The sequence below is a fragment of the Salmo salar genome, chromosome 18 (genome assembly GCF_965601325.2).
Source record: "Salmo salar chromosome 18, fSalSal1, whole genome shotgun sequence".
Lineage (NCBI taxonomy): Eukaryota > Metazoa > Chordata > Actinopteri > Salmoniformes > Salmonidae > Salmo > Salmo salar.
Window position 1 is genome coordinate 32,530,460 of NC_138308.1, and position 27,818 is coordinate 32,558,277.

General features: G+C 41.0%; 1 protein-coding gene across 4 annotated transcripts; it reads left to right on the top strand.

Annotated features, from left to right (window-relative positions):
- The first annotated feature begins 18,471 nt into the window (after window positions 1–18,471).
- Window positions 18,472–26,201, top strand: LOC106577240 (CMRF35-like molecule 5). Of its 4 annotated transcripts, none has more exons than XM_014155165.3 (10): window positions 18,472–18,616; window positions 18,801–19,106; window positions 20,019–20,130; window positions 20,565–20,653; window positions 20,848–20,888; window positions 21,184–21,249; window positions 24,907–24,981; window positions 25,189–25,272; window positions 25,530–25,591; window positions 25,839–26,201. In XM_014155165.3, the coding sequence occupies exons 1-10, from the start codon at window positions 18,559–18,561 to the stop codon at window positions 25,861–25,863; spliced, it is 918 nt and encodes a 305-aa protein (XP_014010640.1). In that variant the 5' UTR covers window positions 18,472–18,558; the 3' UTR covers window positions 25,864–26,201. The 4 variants fall into 4 exon arrangements, with proteins under 4 accessions (XP_014010640.1, XP_014010639.1, XP_045556992.1 ...); XM_014155164.3 differs by having other exon boundaries at window positions 25,836–26,199; XM_045701036.2 differs by lacking the exon at window positions 24,907–24,981 and having other exon boundaries at window positions 25,839–26,197.
- The last annotated feature ends 1,617 nt before the right edge of the window (window positions 26,202–27,818 follow it).

Consider the following 27,818-nt stretch of genomic DNA (forward strand, 5'->3'; position numbering starts at 1 on the left):
AGCAGTGTACAAAAGGGGGGTCAATGTATACTGTCCGGTGGCAATTTTATTAATTGTTCAGCAGTCTTAAGGCTTGGGGGTAGAAGCTGTTGAGGAGCCTTTTGGTCCTAGACTTGGCGCTCCAGTACCGGTTGCTGTGCGGTTGCAGAGAATACAGTCTATAACTCTGGTGGCTGGAGTCTTTGACAATTTTATAGGCTTTCCTCTGACATCGCCTATTATATAGGTCCCGGAATGCAGGAAGCTTGGCCCCAGTGATGTATTGGGCCGTTCGCACTACCCTCTGTAGCGCCTTACGGTCAGATTCTGAGCAGTTTTCATACCAGGCGGTGATGCAACCGGTCAGGATGCTCTCGACGGTGCAGCTGTAGAACATTTTGAGGATCTGGGGACCCATGCCAAATCTCGTCACTCTCCTGAGGGGGAAAAGGTTTTGTCGTGCCCTCTTCACGACTGTCTCGGTATGTTTGTACCATGATAGTTCGTTGGTGATGTGGACACCAAGGAACTTGAAACTCGCAACCCGCTCCACTACTGCCCCGTTGATGTTAGTGGAGGCCTGTTCGGCCCGCCTTTTCCTGTAGTCCACGATCATCTCCTTTGTCTTGCTTACATTGAGGGAGAGGTTGTTGTCCTGGCACCACACTGCCAGTTCTCTGACCTACTCCCTATAGGCCATCTCATCGTTGTCGGTGATCTCACATAGGTGTTCCTTTTGTTCAGGTGAGATTGCGTCATCTGTGGGTCTGTTGGGACGGTATGCGAATTGGAGTGGGTCTAGGGTGTCCGGGAGGATGATGTTAATGTGAGCCATGACCAGCCTTTCAAAGCACTTCATAGCTAGCGACATGAGTGCCAGAGGGCCGTAATCATTTAGGCAGGTTACCTTCGCTTCCTTGGGCACAGGAAATATGGTGGTCTGCTTGAAACATGTAGGTATTACAGACTCGGTCAGGGAGAGGTTGAAAATGTCAGTGAGGACACTTGACAGTTGGTCCGCGCATGCTTTGAGTACACGTCCTGGTAATCCATCTGGCCCAGCGGCTTTGTGAATGTTAACCTGTTTAAAGGTTTTGTTCACATCGGCTCCCGAGAGCGTGATCACACAGTCATCCAGAACAGCTGGTGCTCTCGTGCATGCTTCAGTGTTGCTTGCCTCGAAGCGAGCATAAAAAGGCATTTCGCTCGTCTGATAGGCTCGCGTCACTGGGCAGCTTGCATCTGGGTTTCCCTTTGTAGTCCGTAATAGTTTTCAAGCCGTGCCACATCTGACAAGTGTCAGTGTAGTAGGATTCAATCTTAATCCTGTATTGCCGCTTTGCTTGTTTGATGGTTCATCTGAGGGCATAGCGGGATTTCTTAAAAGCGTCCAGATTAGTCTCCCGCTCCTTGAAAGCAGCAGCTCTAGCATTTAGCTCGATGCGGATGTTGCCTGTAATCCATGGCTTCTGGTTGGAATATATACGCATCATGACTATATGTATAATAAATGACTGTTTATTTCATGAAAATAACTTCTAATATTTTTTTCATAATTTCCTTGATCCTCTTTTTGCTATTGAAATGCTCGATCTGATCGTGTGGGTGTGTTGATAGATTAACATTTCTATTTACATACACAGCCCTGATTGGCACAAGGGATCGATTAGACTCCCGCTTAGCCCTTCAAAGCAGAAGGATACATATGCAAGTAAAAGATGACTGGTCGTTGGTCAGAATAATCAGATCACATTGAGATGTTGTGCTGTGGGCCAAAAACTACATCCCAGATTTTTTTTTTCAAGCAGCTCTTACACCAAAAGGGCACTATCATAATTTCCACAATTTCAGAGTGTTACTTCAACTTCATAGTGTGCAACTATCATAGAAAAACAGGATTGTATAATTTTCTACTGCAATGCCCCTTTAACAGTGACTATGAGTAGACTGATGATGGAGAACATTGACTGGTAGATATTTGGTCATGTGGTTTACTGTAACAAATCCTCTCCTTGTTGATTCAGAGCCTTGGAGAACTATTCTGTCTTCACCTTGTCCAGCTTTAATGGAATATATAAATGCTTGTTCGTTTTTTTTATTGCTTTGGTTCTATTTTCGAAAGTATGTGGTACATTTTCACAACTCTTAGTACAAAACTCCACACTGATCATACTTGTAACTCAGTCAGTCTTTCATTCATAACCTGTCATTGTGCATTCATTTGGATTGTAAACATCTCCCACCACACAACCACTGATTAAAAATATATGTATTGTATTGTGAAATGCACTGAGAACATTAGTTTAATCACCAAAATTCAACATAATGAATTTAGTCATTTTAACTACCAGTTGTCATGACGTTGGCCTCTTTGAGTACAGGGAGGACAGTTGACCCCCTCCCCCCCTTTGCACCATCCCCCAACCTACCTTCCCCCACCCAGTCCCTGTGTGAAGGAGTGGTAAAATTCTAGGAGAGTCTCTGGCCACATGGCCCATAGAGAGACACAGGAAATTCTTCCAACTCACAGAATTGGGGAGCCAAGCGACATTTGTGTTCTGGAGAAGGTATGGAAGACTGGTGAAGAATCCAGCTACGAACTGGTCCGCTTGGTACAATTTTGTGATACTCAGAAGAGACAATATAGCCATATTACCATAAAACGGTTTATATAATAGCCTCAGCCTTGAGACTTGCATTCACATGGTTGTATAGAATGTATTAATAAGGATAAAGCTTTTGTAATACATTGAGATGCTATGTACTGATGTTAATGTGATAGAATTGTATTTCTGTACCAAGTCTAACTCAGTCATCGGCACGCCCCCAGGGACACAGACAGGACCAGGCGTCATTTGACAAGCCTGTTCTATGTTCACTATAAAAAAAACCTGACTTACTAGTCTAGGAGACCCGGCCTCCACTCCATTGCGAGTTGGCCAATAGGTTTGACCATCCAAGTACTCTACTGAAAGTGAACTATACCATGTGGTTAACTTTTAGACTATTGATACCGACAGAATAAGAACAAGTCATTGATATTAATTATTAGTCTGCAGCTAAGTAAATTATATCATTGAACGCGAAGACCAACGAAACATCCATTCTATGACGACATTAATGAATGTCGCTTTGAAAGATCCATTCTAACCGAGAGAGAGAGAGAGACAGAGAACTCTCCAACCGAACGACGCTCCAACAAGGATCCCGACGACACACTGAGCGTAAATATATATTGATTGCAATTGTTCTCGAATGAGTGAGCGTTCATGTGCAAAGGATTAGCATATCAATTGTTAATATTAATCTAACCACGTTGTCCGATTTCAAAAAGGTTTTACGGCGAAAGCATAAAGTTAGATTATGTTAGGAGAGTACATTGACAATAGCTGTGTGTAATGTTTTGTCAATTCAAAGACAGGGTCACCAAAACCATAAAACCAGCTAAAATGATGCACTAACCTTTTACAATCTCCATCAGATGACACTCCTAGGACATTATGTTAGACAATGCATGCATTTTTAGTTCTATCAAGTTCATATTTATATCCAAAAACAGCGTTTTACTATGGCATTGATGTTGAGGAAATCGTTTCCCTCCAATAACCGGCAGTCAAGTCAGCACCACAAATTAAATAATTAAAATGAGAAAACATTGGTAAAATATTATATTGTCATTTAAAGAATTATAGATTTACATCTCTTGAACGCAATCAACTTGCCAGATTTAAAAATAACCTTACTGGGAAATCACACTTTGCAATAATCTGAGCACTGCGTCTAGAAAAATATGCTTTGCTATAAAGACAAACGGCCATGTTGGAGAGATCTAAAATCGAAAATACTATGTAAATAATCCATTACCTTTGATTCTCTTCATCAGATGTCACTTCCCGGATTCCCAGGTGCATAACGAATGTAGTTTTGGGAAAAAATATATTTACGTTCGTTCAAACATGTCAAACGTTGTATAGCATAAATCATTAGTGCCTTTTTTAACCAGAACATGAATAATATTCAAGGTGGACGAATGCATTCTCTTTTATAACGTATTGGAACGAGGGTACCCAACATGAACTCGCGCGCCGTTCCATGGCTCTTGTTCGGTCAGATCTCACAGTAAAAGACTCAAAACACTTTGTAAAGGCTGGTGACATCTAGTGGAAGCAATAGGAAGTGCCAAAACATTAATCAACCCCTGTGTGTTTCAATGGCATAGGCTTAAAGGTAATTCAACACATCAGGTATCCACTTCCTGTCAGAAAATGTCTCAGGGTTTTGCCTGCCAAATGAGTTCTGTTATACTCACAGACACCATTCAAACAGTTTTAGAAACTTTAGGGTGTTTTCTATCCATATATAATAAGTATATGCATATTCTAGTTACTGGGTAGGATTAGTAACCAGATTAAATCGGGTACGTTTTTTTATCCAGCCGTGAAAATACTGCCCCCTAGCCCCAACAGGTTAATGAACTCTGTGGGGTCTTCTCAGCTGCCCTTTATGACCCATTGTTCGACAAGACACCAGCCATACCTGTTTTAGCCCACTAGGGCACATTACTCTACCAATTCTTTGTGATGATAATTACTGTTTGTATACTTTCTGTGAATTAATTAGTTTAGTAAATAAATGATTTTAAGACAATTGATGTATGGATGACTCTTAGTAAAGACTGGGTTCGTGCAGATACAACAATTTACGACGTTTGGAATGAGACTGGACGCGAGGTAAAATACACCATTTAAACCAGAAGATAATCGGCCTATACTATAATAGAATATAATATATAATGTTATAATATAGGAAAGTTATATTAGGAAAATTATAACTTTGTAATCTGAATATTTTCCTTGGTGCCCCGATCTCCTAGTAAATTACAATTAAACGATGAATCAGTTTGATCGCGTGATAATAATTACAGGGAGTTAATTGATAAACATGTCTTCAGTTTAATGGTACCCCAAAGACACGACATTTATGGAGCTCCCGTGCGAGGAATCTAAGATAGAATTGGACTTTGCTGTGAAATTCTATATATCAATTGTGCAAACAGAATTGTACAAACAGCCTGCTATCTAAACAAAGTGATTGTGTATTTTCCATTGGGAGAAGCTATTTAGAGTGGCTCCGGTCTTATGTCGATAGCAGTGAGGGATAAATTCCAGATTTAGTCCGTTAGGCCAAACGGTACTATTTCTGTCGGTCAATATTAACTTCTAGAGTAAGGTTGGAAATTAGAAGTTAACTGTCCGGTAACCGAGCCGAATAATTTGCCTACCGCACTAAGACAGTGTGGGCAGACCGTATGCGTATCTGTATTTAAGTACCGTGTCGCTCCGGTCAGCATAAACGCTAGCAGAATATGCTGAATGGGGTTAAGGTGAGACGTCACTAGAAAACCCACCCTTTCCATAGTGAAAGGACCCTATTTTGGTGCTTGGAAGGATACTCCTGAACCAAGTAGCAATAGCTTAGCATTACGGGCAAGCTAACAGAGAGGGTACATTTCCTCTCCCTGTGCCACGTTTTAATCTCTCCGCCTGGCGCGACGGTGGTGAAGAATTGCCAGTACATCTCTAGGGGAAATCCAAACGTGGAGCACGGTAAAATATCCAGACAATCGCAATTGACTGGATATGACGTCTCATTCAATTTAACTAGCAAGTGAAATTGCCAGATTTACCTTTTCAAGTGGATCTTTTAAATAATATCCAAAATTGATTGGGCGTCTACAATGAGACATGATTAACTTTTTCCAAACTTAACTTAGATGAAGCAATGCTCTCAGGTTAATTGAAAGTTAATTCCCAGATAGCCTATACAGGTTTGATATATCATAAATAGATTAATCAGTAAAATCTGCTTTAGCAAAGCACATTCAGTAAAACCCATTACTGACTGGAGTGAACCCCATGTGGCTTCGGCCTTAAGGGAAAGTATAGTGGTGAATGTACCCTAAACATTTAAACTACATTACTGTTATGATAACCCCGCAATCTGAATTGCTTGGGTATCATTGCCTCATTCAATTTATTTAGTTAAATTGTCGAACATACCTTTCTAGGTTCTTCCAATTAAATGAGACAACTTAAACTTTGCATATTAACCTGGATGAAGCAACCTCTCAGGTAATTCAAGTTTAATACCCAGATAGCCTACCCAGGTAGGACTAATCATTGGCATTGATTAATTCAATTTGCTTTGGCAAATTCATTCACGTCCAACTTCCACAGTACTGTACAGTACTGATGGTTCATTAACGTCTATAAATAGATTAAAATCGTCTTTGCAGCTCCCCACATTCCAAAACCAATTTTAGGAAAATTAGGAAAAACATTTTTTTCCTTTCAAATGTTCTAATAATGTGCAAGCTATCAGAGGGGGTGTCCCCACTCGCCCGCTAATTAGTGAACCTCCACCCGTAAATGGATTGATCTCTGACCTCAGCAGCGATAACAACCCTAATTATGCCATTAGTGGAAAAGCAGACAACAATGTTTTCCAAAATCAACCATCAGGCGCAGGCCTCGTAAAGGTTCTCTCCAGTCTAGCTCTGATGTCTTGCCATCCGAGATTGCCATCTGTCCAATACCGCAGTGCACAGCTGAAGCACGAGCAGGTAACGGTAGACATAAAGGGACAGGTATAGAGAGAACCGGGAAACCAATGACCAATGCAGACAAGGGAAAAATTCTGCTAGCTATGGAACTGCGTTCGAAAACTGAACAATTAAATGTAATTGCAAAAACGTACGACGATGAACAAGCACAAGCTCTTCAACAAAATCGTTTTCTACAGGAACAAAATCATATGCTACAGGAACAACTCGATTTAGCCAAAACTAAATACGATGATGTCCATGCCAAACTAGATAAATCTGAAGAGTTATCTACAAACAGGAGCGCTCAACTTGACAACATGCATGCTGTTTTGTTGAATGTTACTAAAAAAAACACGGTTCTCCTCAAAGCGCTGCAGACCAAAGACGATCAGTTAATGAACACAGTGACAAAGTTGGATGATAAATCAGCAGAACTTATTGAAGTCGCTGACCAAATGAATGATGAGAGAATTCAGGTGATGAGGATGGAAATATTGATTTCTAAGCAAGCAGAGGAAATCTCATCACTGAATCTCTCGCTCCGTACTCAAGACCTCTATCTGCAAACCATGACAGATAAGTTTGAGACCGAAAGGAGCAGGTGTGACAGTCACGTGTCCAAAACCAGTACTCTAAGCGCTCAAGTGGACTTTGCAATGCAGCAGAATTCCACCCTTAGGTACCATCTGGAGGAAATCCAGAATGGTCACGCTCTACAGCGCGACTACCCATCCAAGCAACCGGAGCCCTGTACTCACAGGAGTGAAGACAATAGGTTTCAGACTTGCCTCCCTCATGCGTCCCTCAGTCTTCTCCTCTTGGCCCTTCGGCACTGAGTAATATGGAGCCTCTTGGCCAACAATGCCAAGGCTTGGCTTCTCCTCTTGGCCTTTCGGCCCCAATCTCTCCACAGGATGAAGCCAACCCTCTCCGCCCGCTTGGCGCGGAATACCTTGACAAACTCGTCAAGAATTTCCCCACCTTTGACCCCGTTCCAGGTCAGCCAAACGATACTGAGACGTTCCTAGCTGACATAGAGGACGCGTTGGATGGCTACCCGAACGCTACGGGTTCTGACAGGGTTTACCTGTTGAAGCGAACGTCGAATAGACATGTGACGAGGTTCATTCGTCTACAACAGCAACACGTGCTAAATGACTACGCTAAACTTGCCACAGCTTTGAAATTAGAATTCAGTGGTTCTGCGACTCGCAAACACGATAGCTCACTGGCTAACACCGTCAAACAAGCTCGGAACGAACACCCACAAGCTTACTATCATAGGCTTCGTTCAGCTTACTTTGGCCTACTCACTGAAACAGGAATGGAAGAGCTGTTACCATTCAAACAAATGTTTCTGTCGAACATGTATCCCACCTACATTACCTACTTGGGCCCTGCCGCCCACGTTGGCTTGCCTATCTTACAACTCAGAGAGCTTGCAAACACAGCTTTTGAGGCATCAAAAGCTCACAACGCTAAGAGCCCTGACCACTCGGTTTTGAAGTTTGACCAGGAGCACTCACTCCAGTTAGAGGGTACATTATCAGGTATTGGAGCGTCGAGAGATGACGCACAACAACAGTTTCTACCACGAAACCATGATTCCAATAACCTCCGCGGTCGAAATAACTGTAAAGGACATAGCCATCAACATGACTACCGCTACAATCGACCCGTTCGCTACGTTCCTAAACCCAACCCACAAAAAGTGTCAGAGCACAAGGGTAACAAAGGGTTGAAGGACGATCAAAACGTAGACCGATGTTCTCCAGAAGTCCCACTACGGGAAGAACGTAAGCGAGAACAATTTGAGAAAAGGGTAAAAGATAAGTCACAAGGACTAGACAGGGAATTACCGGACACCAGGTCCGCGGGAATTAACACCCATAGCATGGACGTTAAAGTTCAAATTTCTCCCGCTCTCATTCAAGACCCTATCCAGGGCCCGCTTGATCAAGAAACAAGCCCCCGGGCGTTGTCTATAGACTCTGATACAAAAGTTGCGAAGAAAAAGGTGAAACGCTTCGTTAAAGCCAAGCCCACTCAAAATCGGAAAAGTCAATCTGCTTCCACCTTGAACAGAAATGGCACATCACGTCGTTGCGAACGACCACTCCACTTTGTGGGGAATATGTCCACTAACCACGAATCTAAACGGCCATACCTGGAAACAGTCCTCGAGGACTACTTAACTTGTCATGCGCTAATTGATTCGGGTGCGACAATATCACTCATCTCTCAAACATTGTTTGATGATCTCAAAAGGGCTTTGAAGCCAACTAAACGTTGGTTAAAAGTGGAACGATGCGACACTACACTTCGAGGGGTCACTCAGACTACCTTGCCTCTCACATTGAGAGTCATGCTGAAACTACACTTCCAGGACGTATCGCTCGTTCACCCTGTGTATGTTACCAGCCTCAAAACTGTACCCCTGCTACTTGGAGCAGACTTGATGGATCGGTTACTCCCATTGATGGATTGGAAAACCAACCAGGTATGGTCACAGGCCACAGTGCCTTCTCCACTGACCACACTGTCTCCCCCTAACGCTAGCTGCAACGCAGTCCTTCACGAGGGGTATCTGTCGAAAGCACCCCTTGGGAAAAAGACGTTTAGAAACCTCTTGGTACAAAATCCGATCCACGGAGATAGTACGATATCTCGACACATTCCATCAGCCAACCTGATTGACCATTCTTTTCATGATTTCGAGCCAGCTGTCTCTGTGAATAAGCAACTTCCCTCCTCCTTGCAGTCGTGCAATACGATAGTTGAGATTAACTTCTCTTGCCCTTCGGACACTTCCGCAAGCACTGCGGCCGTCTCAGCAAGTAAAACATTGATGCACAGAGTATACTCTGCTTCCGATGATACACCTTCCGCTTTGTTGGGGACTGTCACCCCTTACAATGACACTAATGGCATCAGTCCAGCAACTGACCCAATGACTCCCACTGGTGAAACACTTTGCGATATCACAGACCGATATCCTCGTCTCAGTTCGCAGGTAATGAAGAGGTTGCCACACGCGGACGCGGTGGTGACTGACATGCCTCGACAGCCACTGAGCGTTTTGAAGCACAAACACCAGGAGATTTGGTTGAAAGGTTACAGCCATTCTCATAACAACGCGGCCGCTGACAACTCGTACATAGGGTCCGACCTTTTCATTTGCGCATCGGACACCAACACCACCCGCTGGTGGGGGGGTCCCGAGGCACAAAGGGGGGGAATAGTAGCCCAGACCCATGATGAGCCTCATCGAGGCCGGTGGGGGGGTCAAGACTACGGACAACACCGTACGAGGCCGCCAGAGCATAAATCAAATCTAGTTGTAAACTCCCCTATGAGAACAGTGAGGAGCAGACAGGCCCCTAGACGGGGATTATCTTAGAAGACATCTAAGATAGTACTGAGGTGTACCACACTGGTCGTAAAGGAAGTCCAGTGGACTTGTCCACCTCCAAAACAAATGGCATCAATAAACCATTCTTTGCCATGTGTAGGTTCAACTACAATACAACTAGTAATATGCTCCAATCATGTGTTCCGGTAGATAATATTTCAATAGGTAGGATAACTGGTCCCCTTGAGTACCAGTACCAATACTAGCAACAGTCAGTCCAGCTACAATCAGTAAGAATGTTAGACTTAACCAATCAAATTACCATTGACAACAGCGACATAGGAGTCACTCAGAGTGCAACACGTGGAGGGGAATCTCCAGTGCACTCTTCCAATGGTTAACACACATGTCACTAATAAATAGGACCCTCCATTCAGGAGGAAAATTATTAGAAGTCATGAACCATGATCACACCACGTATGACTGGTCCAATACTTAAAGAGTACGTCCGTCGTGAGGTTAGCTCCTCCGTGGATAACATAGCTATGAAATAGACTTCATACCTATCGCCACTACAATAGTGGAAGACACAGTGACTTGTAGAAAAACTACTACAGACTCCCTTGACACCAATTCTGACTGACCTCCAGGCATTGACCTGAAAATTACCTGACTACGTCAGACTCATTCTGAACAAGTTGTAATCTGCCCGGATACTTGGTTTTCTTCCCTTGACATATGCGATTGTGTAAGCATAAACGCACATGCACAACGGAACATCCAATTAGGATTTATGCTAGGACCACTTAAGGGCTCAAGCAATATACCAGCCTTAGTAAAGTTGAACATTTACTTCTAGGCCTTTGACTCTACAGCACTCACCAGTTTTCTTCCCAGAAGTCCATAGGTCATCCCTGTAGACTGCCCAAAACTAGTGCATTACAGCTGTAGACTTATCATATAGTTATCAACTTAGGATAGCGCCTAAGCAACACACCAAGTAGGAAAAACCCTAGATATGGCATTAGAGACAATGCCATGATAATCATTTTGCCAGAACATTGGACGTATATAGAAAACAGTCCAATTAGATGATTTTCTTTGTGTGAGAACTATATTTTGTATATTTTTTTGTTTTGTTTATGCTTTCATTCCTTTTCGGTTCAGTTCCTTTGACACTTAGGAAGTGATAGAGCCATAAACAAAGTCCCCATACAACCATCACTTAGTGCCACAATGCCGCTCATTGGGGAATGAATGTAATTATATATATTTCATGAGTGTGTGTGCGTTGTTAACATCTGCCTAAGTTACTGCCCAGATCTTCCAGTCTGGACGACGGGTCCAGAACGGCGACCCCAAATCCGGACACCCACAGCCTATCCTTGTGGCGGCATGCCCGCTGTCAGAGAGCCCACCAAGGTAAACCACCAGAGGGGGGGACCGCAACGGCGATCAGCAACCAGGACATCCCCTGGCCCTTCCTGGGGTACTTTGCAGCTTCCAGGGAACCTACCAAGGTACACCACTAGAGGAGACCGCAACGGCGATCACCAACCGGACATCAAATGCCCATCCTTGTGGTGGACTGCTCCGCTTCCAGAGAGCCTATAACAGTTCAACCACCAGAGGGGACTGCAACGATGATCTACCAACGCGACATCACGTGGTCATGATTTTATGTTGATTTGTAACTTGCAGGATAAACAAGATCCAAACCACCAGGGGGGGTATGTCATGACGTTGGCCTCTTTGAGTACAGGGAGGACAGTTGACCCCCTCCCCCCCTTTGCACCATCCCCCAACCTACCTTCCCCCACCCAGTCCCTGTGTGAAGGAGTGGTAAAATTCCAGGAGAGTCTCTGGCCACATGGCCCATGGAGAGACACAGGAAATTCTTCCAACTCACAGAATTGGGGAGCCAAGCGACATTTGTGTTCTGGAGAAGGTATGGAAGACTGGTGAAGAATCCAGCTACGAACTGGTCCGCTTGGTACAATTTTGTGATACTCAGAAGAGACAATATAGCCATATTACCATAAAACGGTTTATATAATAGCCTCAGCCTTGAGACTTGCATTCACATGGTTGTATAGAATGTATTAATAAGGATAAAGCTTTTGTAATACATTGAGATGCTATGTACTGATGTTAATGTGATAGAATTGTATTTCTGTACCAAGTCTAACTCAGTCATCGGCACGCCCCCAGGGACACAGACAGGACCAGGCGTCATTTGACAAGCCTGTTCTATGTTCACTATAAAAACCCCCCTGACTTACTAGTCTAGGAGACCCGGCCTCCACTCCATTGCGAGTTGGCCAATAGGTTTGACCATCCAAGTACTCTACTGAAAGTGAACTATACCACGTGGTTAACTTTTAGACTATTGATACCGACAGAATAAGAACAAGTCTTTGATATTAATTATTAGTCTGCAGCTAAGTAAATTATATCATTGAACGCGAAGACCAACGAAACATCCATTCTATGACGACATTAATGAATGTCGCTTTGAAAGATCCATTCTAACCGAGAGAGAGAGAGAGAGAGAGAGAACTCTCCAACCGAACGACGCTCCAACAAGGATCCCGACGACACACTGAGCGTAAATATATATTGATTGCAATTGTTCTCGAATAAGTGAGCGTTCATGTGCAAAGGATTAGCATATCAATTGTTAATATTAATGAACTCTGTAGGGTCTTCTCAGCTGCCCTTTATGACCCATTATTCGACAAGACACCAGCCATGTCTGTTTTAGCCCACTAGGGCACATTACTCTACCAATTCTTTGTGATGATAATTACTGTTTGTATACTTTCTGTGAATTAATTAGTTTAGTAAATAAATGATTTTAAGACAATTGATGTATGGATGACTCTTAGTAAAGACTGGGTTCGTGCAGATACAACAATTTACGACGTTTGGAATGAGACTGGACGCGAGGTAAAATACACCATTTAAACCAGAAGATAATCGGCCTATACTATAATAGAATATAATATATAATGTTATAATATAGGAAAGTTATATTAGGAAAATTATAACTTTGTAATCTGAATATTTTCCTTGGTGCCCCGATCTCCTAGTAAATTACAATTAAACGATGAATCAGTTTGATCGCGTGATAATAATTACAGGGAGTTAATTGATAAACATGTCTTCAGTTTAATGGTACCCCAAAGACACGACACAGTTAATCCAATAACAAACAATGCAAGATACGTGTTTCACGTCGCCCTTAGAAGTGCTGAAAGTAGTATGCTACAGTACTGTAAATTACAGTAGATTATACTGTTTTCACATTAGGAAATATACTTACATTACCCAACAAAATTGACAGAAAATCTTTAACTTTCCATAATATTTATCCAATGTGTAATTATAGGTGTGATCAATGAAGACGTCCAATGAAGACATTGGTCTGAATAGATGTCGTAGCCTGCCTCATCCATGGCCAGAAGGAGGGTGGCACTCTCATACACCTTCCTGCTCCATGCTGAAAATACAGCCTCAATAGGGCTGAGGACAGGAGAGCAGGTATAGGGTCACGAACAGCGGATGAGCCCGAAACTATGCCTGAACAAGCTCTGTATGGTGGAACCTGACATTGTCCCACACAATGACATAGGTGACCCCATCACCTTGACAGGCCAGCTCAATTTCTTACGGCTGAAATCCCGTTAACGGGATTGATATGACAACAGCCAGTGAAAGTGCAGAGGGCCAAATTCAAAACAACAAAAATCTCATAATTAAAATTTCTCAAACGTACAAGTGTTATACACCATTTTAAAGATAAGATTCTCATTAATCCAACCACAGTGTGGATTAATGGATTAAAGGCTTTACAGCTAAAGCACACCAAACGATTATGTTAGGTCAGCACCTAAAAACATACAGCCATTTTCCAGCCAAAGAGAGAGTCACAAAAAGCAGAAATAGAGATAAAATTAATCACTAACCTTTGATGATCTTCATCAGATGGCACTCATAGGACTTCATGTTACACAATACATGTATGTTTTGTTTGATAAAGTTCATATTTATATCCAAAAATCTCAGTTTACATTGGCGCGTTATGTTCAGTAATGTTTTGCCTCCAAAACCCCCGATGACTTTGCAGAGAGCCACATTAATTTACAGAAATACGTATCATAAACTTTGATAAAATATACAAGTGTTATGCAAAGAATTAAAGATACACTTCTCCTGAATGCAACTGATGTGTCAGATTTCAAAAGAGCTTTACGGCGAAAGCAAACTTTGCAATAATCTGAGTACAGCGCTCAGATATCAAAACAAGCCATACAGATACCTGCCATTTTGGAGTCAACAGAAGTCACAAATACCATTATAAATATTCACTTACCTTTGATGATCTTCATCAGAATGCACTCCCAGGAATTCCAGTTCCACAATAAATGTTTGTTTTGTGCGATAAAGTCCATCCTTTATGTCCAAATACCTCCTTTTTGTTTGCGCGTTCCGTCGAGTAATCCAAATGCACTGTGCTCGCGCAGTTAGTTCAGACGAATAGTCAAAAAAGTTATATTACAGTTCGTAGAAACATGTCAAACGATGTATAGAATCAATCTTTAGGATGTTTTTATCATAATTCTTCCATAATATTCCAACCGGACAATTCCTTTGTCTTCAGAAAAGAAAAGGATCACAGCTAACTCTCAAGGGAGCGCGCGCCACAAAGCTCAAGTCATTTTCTCAGTCATCTGATTCCAATGGCTCTTATTCTCTCCCCATTCACAATAGAAGCATGAAACAACGTTCTAAAGACTGTTGACATCTAGTGGAAGCCGTAGGAAGTGCAAAATGACTCCACAGACACTGTTTACTGGATAGGCAATCACTTGAAAAACTACAACCTCAGATTTCCACACTTCCTGGTTGGATTTTTTCTCAGGTTTTTGCCTGCCATATGAGTTCTGTTATACTCACAGACATCATTCAACCAGTTTTAGAAACTTCAGAGTGTTCTCTATCCAAATCTACTAATAATATGCAAATATTTGATATGCATATCTTAGCTTCTGGGACTGAGTAGCAGGCAGTTTACTCTGGGCACCTTCTTCATCCAAGCTACTCAATACTGCCACCCATCCATAAGAAGTTTAAGAAACACAATGAGGTGTGCAGCGTTGTAATATCCAAGTAATGGCCTTCGTCCTACCACACCATCTTTAGTGGTAATTGCACATGTGGAGATGTTTCCCCCACATTGTCCAGGCACTTGGACGGTCGCCCCCTTGGCCGATGAGAGTCTGCCCACAGCGCCGAGTTTTGGCCAGGTTGAAGCCCGCTTCATCAACAAACATATACTTGTGGTGGTTAACAACAGCATCAAGCAGCATCACCCTCTAAAAATACATTTGGGTTATTTATTTTTACAGTATAGTTCCTTCATGATATTGTGAAGTAGCATGTGCATCAAATAGTAACAGTAATACAGTATATAGAGTAGTACCTGAACACACTCGGCCCCGCAGTTGTTTCACCTGGTCGTTGTTTCTCTCCAAAGGCACCAGGTAAATGTGTTTCATCGATACCTGGTGCCTCTTCAGAAGGTGGCCGATTGTTGGAAGGCTGATGGATACCACATTGACAAAGGTGTCATCATTCTCCTCAATGGCCTGCTTCTTTTCGGACAGCCGTATGTCATTCCTGGCCCTCACCATTTCCACCACTCTCTCTGATGTCCACCTCTTTGACAGGGTCAATGCCACCTCTTTGACCTCTTTCATGTGGCCCATGCCCACCTCTTTGACCTCTTTGATGAGGTCCCTGCCCACCTCTTTGAACTCTTTGAAATGGTCCATGCCAACTCTCTGCCGGGCCCCTTGTCCACGAGCTCTTTGATTTCTTCCTCTCCCTTGCTTTCTATCCTGCTCCATGTTGAGAAAAATGGAAGTGTTCACACACACACCTTTTATATGTTGACCAATTGTGGTTACCACTACGTGAAATCAATTAGAAAAAATGAATGGTCATTATGTATGGTTATCATGTATTATACATGTCATTTAGATGTTTATACCGTACAAACAGACATTTTATTTCTGTAGTTCTCAAAATCCATATACTGTATAGTAGACAAATCAGTTTAAAATCTAAATGTTTAAAATCCATATACTGTATAGTAGACGAACCAGTTTAAAATCTATATGTTTAAAATCCATATACTGTATAGTAGACAAACCAGTTTAAAATCTATATGTTTAAAATCCATATACTGTATAGTAGACAAACCAGTTTAAAATCTATATGTTTAAAATCCATATACTGTATAGTAGACAAACCAGTTTAAAATCTATATGTTTAAAATCCATATACTGTATAGTAGACAAACCAGTTTAAAATCTATATGTTTAAAATCCATATACTGTATAGTAGACAAACCAGTTTAAAATCTATATGTTTAAAATCCATATACTGTATAGTAGACAAACCAGTTTAAAATCTATATGTTTAAAATCCATATACTGTATAGTAGACAAACCAGTTTAAAATCTATATGTTTAAAATCCATATACTGTATAGTAGACAAACCAGTTTAAAATCTATATGTTTACCAAACAGTTAAGTGATTAACCATTAAACGCTGTTGGATTAACCCTCCTGCTGTGCTCCGGTCTAAAGTTCTCTCTCTGAAAAATGTAGTTCATTTAATCTGATTGTCATAAGGTTCAATGGCTTTGTCCACACAGGGCATCTGAACACACAAATACATTTGGATGATTTTCATTACATTTTGGGTGTTTTATTTAACTTTTGTACACCTGTGGTGTTCCCGGTCAGAAATGACTGGTCATTAGAAATGAATAGGTGAGACTACAATTAGTGTATAAAAGACACATGCCCATTCATCAGATGGACACACTTCCTCTCCCAGACCCCCACATGCATGTGTGTTTGAGCACACACACACACACACACACACACACACACACACACACACACACACACACACACACACACACACACACACACACACACACACACACACCACACACACACCTCACTCCCCTTCTTGGCTTCCATGGCAACCCCCATGGGAACCTTTCCCCAATAGAATCTTTCCCCCATGGGAACCCTACCTGATGGCATTCTCACAAACAATCGCAACATTGTTTCAATAATATATAGAACTTTTCTTGCAGCTCTGGTATATAAAGCTTTTTTGAGGCCTTGCTCACAATTCATTCTGTGGCAGCACAATGACCAAACAATATACTGTATGTGAGGCTCTTGAGCATATCTTTGATCGTGACACTGTTGAGGAGGAGAGAGTCCTTGTTTAACTTTGACACAAAGTGGTCTGTGATAAATAGCACAATATGTTTCATCTGAGTATTTGTTATAGTCAACATAATCCATACATTATGCTTTTTTTACTCAAAAACGAGTTGTATGAGCTCAGGTTAATGAGGCCAACAAGCCATAAATAGCAAATATAAGTTCAAAACTTGTAATGTTCACAAGAACTTAAGTTGATAAAAAGATCTAACACAACATTAGGTGATAATATATGTATTATTATGGATTTATAATCAGCTATAATGGGGCGGTCATTTTGGACCGGGAACACAGAATTAATTAACATGAAACGAATACAACAGGAAGGTTAAGTGATGGTCAAATGTATTTAAACAAATTAGAAGATACAAATATGAAAAGTATTGTGAGCATTGCATTGTGAAGGGCAATTACTTTACATGAAAGGTATTTCTAGATTAAACTGATTAGGTTTGGTGAAAAGGTTACTGAGTGATTTTGTGTGTTGTATTTAGTCAATAGAAAATGTGCTTAAAGTTTTGTTAAACCAGCATTTCTGAAGATCTGTTTTAAGTTTTGTACTAAAAGTTATGAAATGTTAACACAGATGTGTGAAAATAGCATGAAAGCAATAAAAAATATATATTTTTAAAGACTATTTATTGTGAGCTCTGTGCTCTGTGAGTTTGAGAGTTAATGCAGCTTCTTGAGCTAACTTTAACACTTTCACTTTCACTTTCACATCTGTGGTTATGAGCTGTACATGACCAAGGTTCACTTCCTGTATAGAAGGGGGAGAGAGACAGAGTGTTCTTGTTGAACAAAAAATCACATCAGACTGACCTTGAACCTGGTTTAAAGTGAGAGTCTGTGGAGGTCTTGGTCTAGTACCCATCACTACATCTCTGTAGCACATGACCCCTCAAATCTATCGATGTTCAGCATATGCAGGACATTTATCATGTAGTTTCTTATGTAGTGAAATATAGAATTTTGCCAATGGAAAAATAGTGCACCAAATATTTGTAATCATTAGTGACCTATGTTCCAGTAGAAAGTAAGAAGATAGTAGTGACTCTTGGTCCCAAAACCCATAGAGAAAGCTGAAATATATTTTGGTGACTATGATTATGTGGTTATATTAGTCCATTTTATGCAATAGTTGCTGTCTGCCACTGAGGGGGGAATGTATACACAAACAGAAGCAGGAAGAGAGTTACAGACAGTGAAGTCTATAAACATTCGGAAGTAGAGTCATTCTGGCTGGTGCCTTGGTCCTTGACACACATTTATGCTCAGGTACCATTTACAGGCAGACTGAAACACTCACATGGCTAACCATCTCTCCTTCCTCCTCCTCTTCCTCATCTTCTACAGAGTCTCAGCAGGTATGTGAAACATGTTTCTATGAAGGTCTGAAGTCCAGTGGGTCAAATCAATGTAAACACTGTATAATAAATCTCAATCATAAACAAGCTGTTTTATAGTTTATAAGCAATGGGATTTTGTTTTCTGCAGTGCAGATTCTATTGAATTCAAAACTAAATGTGTTTTGTGTTGATTTGTCCACAGTCAGCCATGTGTCTGTGCAGACAGGAGGCTCCATCACCATCCCATGTAGCTATGATCAGTATTACATAAACCATGTGAAATACTGGTGTAAAGGGTATGGTTGGACTATTTGCTCCTCTGTAGTACGCACTGACCATCCTAAGAGCACTGATAGGGCCTCAATCTCTGATGACATCGCCCAGAAAGTCTTCACTGTGATCATGACTGATCTGGAGCCAGAGGACTCTAATACCTACAGGTGTGTTGTGGAGATCAATGGAGGAACAGATAGCATGATACAATTGTTCTACCTATCTGTCACTCCAGGTAAGATCCCTGCAACTCTTACAATTCAGTAAAGTAGAATAGGTAGTTCTCAGTAATGATGAGACACTCAGAAAATGCCAGCTTTCACAAACTACATAACTGGTGTTCTCGTTTCATTTCCTTGTAACAAGTTCCTTGTTTGGTAACTGGTATTACCATTATTGTTCAAGTTGACCTGAGGAATGTAGGCATACGTATATTTTATGTTTTCTATATGTAGATGTTGGTGTAAACTTTGTTTAAAGTCCGCTGTCTGCTTTGTGTTTTTCAACGTTGTCTACCACAAGCAGCACCATATCACCAAGTAACACTATGTGTAAAGGTACTTGGAGAATAAAGGTCATACACCTGCTAGATATAAAGGTCTGCTGCTGAGTTCTTTCTATGGTGTCTGTACCTCTATGTTCAGATACTCCAGAACTCTATGTGGACCAACAGGAAGTGACTGGAGTAGAAGGAGGGAGTGTCACTGTTCGTTGTTACATAGTAACTCAGGAGATATGAAGTGGTGCAGGATGGGTGGTGATTGTGTGAGGGGGTATTCTGGGACTTTAAATGGAACATCAGTCACATTAAAGCGGACTTGTGATGCCAACAACAGAAAAGTCTTAACAGTGACTATGAGTGGACTGAAGATGGAGAACATTGACTGGTATTGGTGTAGAGTGGGAGAACTAGAGATGCCTGTTCACATTACTGTCAGTCAACAAACTGCAACACAGAGAAGCTCTAAGATGACCTCAAGTTAGTAGATCAATCACATACTTTATGATCATATGATTCACTTTGTTTTATCCACTGGTATCATCTGGAACTAATTGTAATATTAACTATGAATGTGATGTTGCTATACAACCTGACTACGTGGTATACCATTAACTTCATTGATGATATTGTTGTTTTACCTCACAGCAACCCAAGATCCAACCACTCAACAACCCTCTGCCTCTCCAACTGCTGAGCCTGTTCAGAATGACAACACAAGTCAAGGAGCTGAGGGGAACATGGAGGAAGTCCACCAGAGGTTATTATCACTCATTCAGCTGTATTATCCCACATATTGTTAGATAATATGAACACAGAGAAACATTACAATTCCATCATACACTACAACAGTTAATGCTAACCAAACACCCTCCCTAAATGAGACTGTTATCACTTCCTCTTGGGTAGAACATCTCTGTGGTTGCCTTGTGAGAAGTAGCAGCATTATAGTGTTATTCTCACTCATTTGCAAGGGCAAGTTTCACACATAAAAAAAAACGTTATTTTTAGAAGTAATAATCTCAATAATAATCATATCATCTCTTCATTTGCATGGTCAACTTCCACACATGAATAGATAAATAATTGTTCCACTTATCATACATCAAGTTATTACCTTTTCACAAATGATCAATTTATAATGATCTACTTTCATTGTATTATTAATGAAATGTTTCATATGTAATCCATCAGGTCCGTGAAAGTCCTACTCATCTCTCTGGGCATGTTGGTGGTGGTGACAGCTGGTATCCTAGTAACATGGAAGATGTGGAGAAAGCATAGTAAGTAGTCATTTTATGTGAATATAAAAAAGGAGAATAGTTTACAAAATACTAAATGTATTGATATTGTGACTGTGATTTTTCTTGAATGACAGAAAATATTTGGAGGAATTGTCAAAAAGAAATCCATTCAGAGGTATTATTTTACTATAACAAACTCAGAAGTAATTGACATCTCCCTCTCTTTATTCCAGAGGACAATAAGGCCAAAGACCAGACAACTAACAACTCAGTGGTAGGATACACTTATTTTATTATTTTCAACCATCTGCTTTTCTGTTCTTGATCTGGGATCATCTACAATTTGACTCCATCGTTACCTCTTTAGTTGATTATCAATGAGTTGACATAAAAGGTCCCATATTCTAACTGAACCTAAGTTCTTATAGCACTCAAGATGTTGAAAAATGCTGTTAACACTGTCAGTTCACTAAATATACACCTGACTGCATCCTATCAGTGGAAACAAACTGTGGTTTAGGTGGTAAATAGACAAGTCCTGTTTCTCTTTGCTATTTATTTCTTTGCAGTCTGCTGATCCTGAGAAGGACATTACATACAGCACAGTGACCCACACCAGAGAAACAGCATCGCAGGTACAAACTGAATAAACTTGGTTTTGGTCTGTGGAGATCTTGGACTAGAACCAATCACTCCATCTCTGCAGTGAGCTGGGGTTCTCTATCTCTCTCTCTCTCTCTCTCTCTCTCTCTCTCTCTCTCTCTCTCTCTCTCTCTCTCTCTCTCTCTCTCTCTCCCTCTCTCTCTCTCTCTCTCTTTCCTCCATCTCTGCAGTGAGCTGGGGTTCTCTCTCTCTCTTTCTCTCTCTCTTTCCTCCATCTCTGCAGTGAGCTGGGGTTCTCTCCCTCTCTCTCTCTCTCTCTCTCTCTTTCCTCCATCTCAGCAGTGAGCTGGTGTTCTCTCTCTCTCTCTCTCTCTCTCTCTCTCTCTCTCTCTCTTTCCTCCATCTCAGCAGTGAGCTGGTGTTCTCTCTCTCTCTCTCTCTTTCCTCCATCTCTGCAGTGAGCTGGGGTTCTCTCTCTCTATCTCTTCCTCTCTCTCTCTCTCTCTTTCCTCCATCTCTGCAGTGAGCTGGGGTTCTCTCTCTCTCTCTCTCTCCCTCTCTTTCCTCCATCTCTGAAGTGTGAGCTGGGGTTCTCTCTCTCTTTCTCTCAATTCAATTCAAGGGTCTTTATTGACATGGGAAACATATGTTAGCATTGCCAAAGCAAGTGAAGTAGATAATAAACAAAAGTGAAATAAACAATATAAATGAACAGTATACATTACATTAACAGAAGTTCCAAAAGAATAAAGACATTTCAAATATCATATGGTGGCTATATACAGTGTTGTAACGATGTGCAAATAGTTACAAAAGGGAAAATAAATCAACATAAATATGGGTTGTATTTACAATGGTGTTTGTTCTTCACAGGTTGACCTTTTCTTGTGGCAACAGATCACAAACGTTGCTGTTGTGATGGCACACTGTGGTATTTCACCCAGTAGATATGGCAGTTGATCAAACAAAACAAACAAAACAAATCCTTTGTGGATCTGTGTAACCTGAGGGAAATATGTGTCTCTAATATTGTCATACATTTGGCAGGAGGTTAGGAAATGTATCTCAGTTTCCATCTTATTTTGTGGGCAGTATGCACATAGCCTGTCTTGTCTTGAGAGCCAGGTCTGCCTTTGGCGGCTTTTCTCAATAGCAAGGCTTTGCTCACTGAGTCTGTTCATACTCAAAGATTTTTTTTGGTGTTGGCTTTGTTATGGAAGGTTTGAGAATCGCTTCCGTTTAGGTAGTTGTAGAATTTAAAGTCTCTTTTCTGGATTTTGATAATTAGCAGACATTGGCCTAATTCTGCTCTGCATGTATTATTTGGTGTTTTACGTTGTACACAGAAGATATTTTTGCCGAATTCTGCATGCAGTCTCAATTTGATGTTTGTCCCATTGTGTGAATTATTGGTTGGTGAGCGGACCCCAGAATTTACAACCATGAATGGCAATGGGTCCTGTAACTGATTCAATATTTTTAGCTAGATCCTAATTGGTATGTCTAATTTTATGTTCCTTTTGATGGCATAGAAGGCCCTTCTTCACTTTCACAGCTTTGTGGAAGTTACTGTGGTGCTGATGTTTAGGCCGAGGTATGTATACTTTTTTTGTGTGCTCTAGGGCAATGGTGTCAAGATGGAATTTGTATTCGCTGTCCTGGCAACTGGACTTTTTTTGGAACACCATTATTTTTCGTCTTACTGAGATTTACTGTCAGGGCCCAGGTCTGGCAGAATCTGTGCAGAAGATCTAGGTGCTGCTGTAGGCCCTCCATGGTTGAGGACAGAAGCACCAGATCATCAGCAAACAATGGACATTTGACTTCAGATTCAAGTAGGGTGAGTCCGGGTGCTGCAGACTGTTCTAGTACCCTCGCCAATTCGTTGATATATATGTTGAAGAGGGTGGGTGTCACGTCCTGACCAGTAAAGGGGTCTTTTGTCACTGTAGTATGGTCAGGGCGTGGCAGGGGGTGTTTGTTTTGGGTGTTTTGGGGTTTTTTGTTCTAGGGGATTTTGGTTCTAGTTTTCATTTTCTGTGTTTCGTTTTCGAGGTTTGGCCGAGTGTGGTTTCCAATCAGAGGCAGGTGTCTTTCGTTGTCTCTGATTGGAAGCCAGCCTGTTTTCCTTTGGGTTTTGTGGGTGGTTGTTTTTCATATAGTCCTTGTGTCCTTACGGAACTGTTTGGCGTTGGTTTATTTTGTTTAAGAGTTCACTCGTAATAAAAAGATGAGCACTTTACGAGCTGCGCCTTGGTCTGTCCTTTACGACGCCCCTGACAGTGGGGCTTAAGCTGCATCCCTGTCTCACCCCCCGGCCCTGTGGAAAGAAATGTGTGTTTTTTTTGTACATGGATTTTATAATGTCGTATTTTTTTCACGCAACACCACTTTCCATCAATTTGTATAGCAGGCCCTCAGCCAAATTGATTCGAAAGCTTTTTTGAAACCAACAAGATTTTGAAGAACAATTTGCCTTTGTTTTGTTTTGTTTGTTTGTCGATTAGGGTGTGCAGGGTAAATATATGGTCTGTCGTACGGTAATTTGGTAAAAAGCCAATTTGACATTTGCTCAGTACATTGTTTTCGCTGAGGAAATGTACGAGTCTGCTGTTAATGATAATGCAGTGGATTTTCCCAGGGTTGCTGTTGACAAATTTCCCACGGTAATTATTGGGGTCAAATGTGTCTTCACTTTTGTGGTTTGGGGTGATGAGTCCTTGGTTCCAGATATTGGGGAATATGCCAGAGCTGAGGGTTGTGTTAAAGAGTTTACGTATAGCCATTTGGAATTTGTGGTCTGTATATTTTATCATTTCATGTAGGATACCATCAACACCACAGGCCTTTTTGGGTTGGAGGATTTGTATTTTGTCCTGTAGATCATTCAATGTAATTGGAGTATCAAGTGGGTTCTGCTAGTATTTAATAGTTGATTCTAAGATTTGTATTTGATCATGTATATGTGTCTGCTGTTTGTTCTTTGTTATTGAGCCACAAAGATTAGAGAAGTGGTTTATCCAAACATCTCCATTTTGGATAGATAACTCTTTGTGTTGCTGTTTGTTTAGAGTTTTCCAATTTTCCCACAAGTGGTTAGATTCTATGGATTATTCAATTACATTGAGCTGATTTCCTATGTGCTGTTCCTTCTTTTTCTGTAGTGTATATTTGTCCAGGAAATGGTCTAGAAGGGATTGAATTTGTTTTGCCTAATTGTTTTTTGGTAGATTTCCACAATACTTTCCTTCCATCTACAGCATTTCTTAATATTATTCAGGTCCTTTGGCTTTGATGCCTCATGATTGAGCATGGCTCTGTTCAAGTAGAGTGTGATTTTGCTGTGATCTGATAGGGGTCTCACCACTACTGCCAAGAGATGAGCTATAGGTGTACCTACCATAGGAGTCCCCTCGAGCGTACCATTGACTATGTACAGTTATGTTGTCGTAGTTGTGTCTAGGGGGACAGATGGGGGAGGGAATGCTGTCACCTCCAGGTAGGTGTTTGTCCCCCTGTGTGCTGAGGGTGTCAGGTTCTTGTCCAGTTCTGGCACTTAGGTCGCCACAGACTAGTACATGTCCCTGAGCGTGGGAATTGTTGATCTCCCCCTTTAGGGTGAGCTGAGTGAGCTGAGTATCTGTAGTTCCTGTTCCATGTGTTTACCTTCAGTGCTGTCCATTTCTCAGAGCCTAAACTCAGAGAGCCACCATGACGTGATGTACAGCACTGTGATGCCTGATCAGTTCAGGACAGCAGAGAAGGTCAGCATATGGCTACAAGCATCTCGGCTCTTGCACAACATTATGACTGTTACTAATAAAACGTCATAGTCTTGGCAAATGTGCATCTGTTTTAGAAAACAATTGTATTTACAGTATCACTTTCTGTCTTGGAACAAGCAATAGGTAAATGTACACTATAACAGTATATCAACACTTTTTGTTATTTGTGTCTCTCTCTATCAACAGGATCTATTTCCTGAAGCTGATGATGATGTCACATACAGCACTGTCATCCTCCAGCACAAGGCCCAACTAAAAGGACAGACCAAGGTAAAGATCTTCTACTGATTATCCACAGCTAGTATTATGTTATCAGAAACAACAGTAGGTGATTGTTTCCTCAGTGTTAATATAGTCATGGTTATGTCACCATTATAGCTGTAGGCCTAATATATCACCTTTATGTTACATATCACAATTATAACTGTCTACACTTCTAATTTCACTGAGAACTGTGTTTTTATAGTGTACTCTCCATCATGACAGAACTGTCCCTGTTCACCTCTCTCCCTGTTCCTCCTCTGTAGTCAGCAGAACCAGATGATAATGTGGTCTACAGCTCACTAGCTCTACAGGTGACCACACACAGGTCAGTGTTGGTGTCTCCTCTGTCTGTTGTACCAGATGATGCTGATCTCTCAACAAAGATACAGACAACATCACGTTACTATGGGTAGTAAACATCACTCTTTAACCACAAATCTTTCTTAGTCTTTTTAGTTTGCTGCACTTAAACCTGTATCACCACTTTCTAAGAAGCGGACCTTATCGTTACCATTGTCTGTAAGATTACAGTGGTTTGATTGTGACTGAATGTTTCACTTCCTCTCCAGCAGAGGGCAGCAGCACAGCAGTGACTGACTGACAGTGAATCTGGTTGAGTCCTTAACCTGGAAGGACAGAACAATTCCTCTCCTGTGTCACAACATCTATCTGCCTCCAATATGCTTCTGTCATACCTCTTAACCCACCCCAGAAAGACCCCTCTATCCTGTTGTGTAATAAACCACTGAAGACCGTATGCTGTGTTTGTTTTCATTATCACCACATACACTATCTGTTATATTAGATATGTTCCATCCACCTTTTCACCTTGTCTCTTGTTTTTTACATGTTCATCTTATCTCTCATGTATATTGTCAATGTCCAACGCCAGTAACTAATCATGATCAAGTGTGTAAATTAAATGTACAAGCTGTGAAACAAAATAAATATGATGACGATGAATACAAAATGTACAGTGCCTTGCAAAAGTATTCACCCCCCTTGGCATTTTTCCTATTTTGTGGCATTACAACCTGTAATTTAAATGGATTTTATTTGGATTTAATGTAATGGACATACACAAAATAGTCCAAATTGGTGAAGTGAAATTTAAAAAATGACTTGTTTCAAAAACATAAAAACGCAAGTGGTGCATTTTCACCCCCTATTCACCCCCTTTGCTATGAAGCCCCTAAATAAGATCTGGTGCAACTACCGTAATTTCCGGACTATTGAGCGCACCTGAATATAAGCCGCACCCACTGAATTTAAAAAATATATATTATTTTGAACATAAATAAGCCGCACATGTCTATATGCCGCAGGTGCCTACCGGTACATTGAAACAAAATAACTTTACACAGGCTTTAACGAAACACGGCTTGTAACAAAAATAAATAGGCTTTAACGAAACACGGCTTGTAACAAAAATAAATAGGCTTTAACGAAACACAGCTTGTAACAAAAAATAAAAAATTAGCAGTAAACAGTAGCCTACCAAGAAAGTCATTGCTCCAGACCAAGCTCCCGTGCAGCAGCTCTATTTCCTTTTCCAACAGCCAGATCAATCGCCTTCAACTTGAAAGCTGCATCATATGCATTTCTCCGTGTCTTTGCCATGATGAGGGTGACAAAATGACCACTGTAATCAGAATGATGGGAAGTTTGAGCGCGCTCGATTTAATCTAAACAGTAAACAAAAAAGTTCATTGGTCTAATGAAAGCTTCATGCCGCCAAAAAACTGAGCACGTCACAGAATGTGTTTATTTTTATATTTTTTTATTTATTTGAAAGCGGGAAAAATCCATATATTAGCCGCGCCATTGTTTAAGCCGCGAGGTTCAAAGCCTGGGAAAAAAGTAGAGGCTTATAGTCTGGAAATTACGGTAATTACCTTCAGAATTCACATAATTGAATTAAGTCCACCTATGTGCAATCAAAATGTCACATGATCTGTCACATAATCTCAGTATATCTCAGTATATAGAGTTGAAGTCAGAAGTTTACATACACCTTAGCCAAATACATTCAAACTAAGTTTTTCACAATTCCTGATATTTAATCCTCGTAAAAATTACCTGTCTTAGGTCAGATAGGATCACCACTTTATTTTAAGAATGTGAAATGTCAGAATAATAGTAGAGAATTATTCATTTCAGCTTTTATTTCTTTCATTACATTCCCAGTGGGTCAGAAGTTTACATACACTCAATTAGTATTTGGTAACATTGCCTTTAAATTGATTAACTTGGGTCAAACGTTTTGGGTAGCCTTCCACAAGCTTCCCACAATAAGTTTGGTGAATGTTGGCCCATTCCTCCTGACAGAGCTGGTGTAACTGAGTCAGGTTGGTAGGCCTCCTTGCTTTTACATGCCTTTTCAGTTCTGCCAACACATTTTCTATAGGATTCAGGTCAGGGGTTTGTGATGGCCATTCCAATACCTTGACTTTGTTGTCCTTAAGCCATTTTGCCACAACTTTGGAAGTATGTTTGGGGTCATTGTCCTTTTGGAAGACCCATTTGCGACCAAGCTTTAACTTCCTGACTGA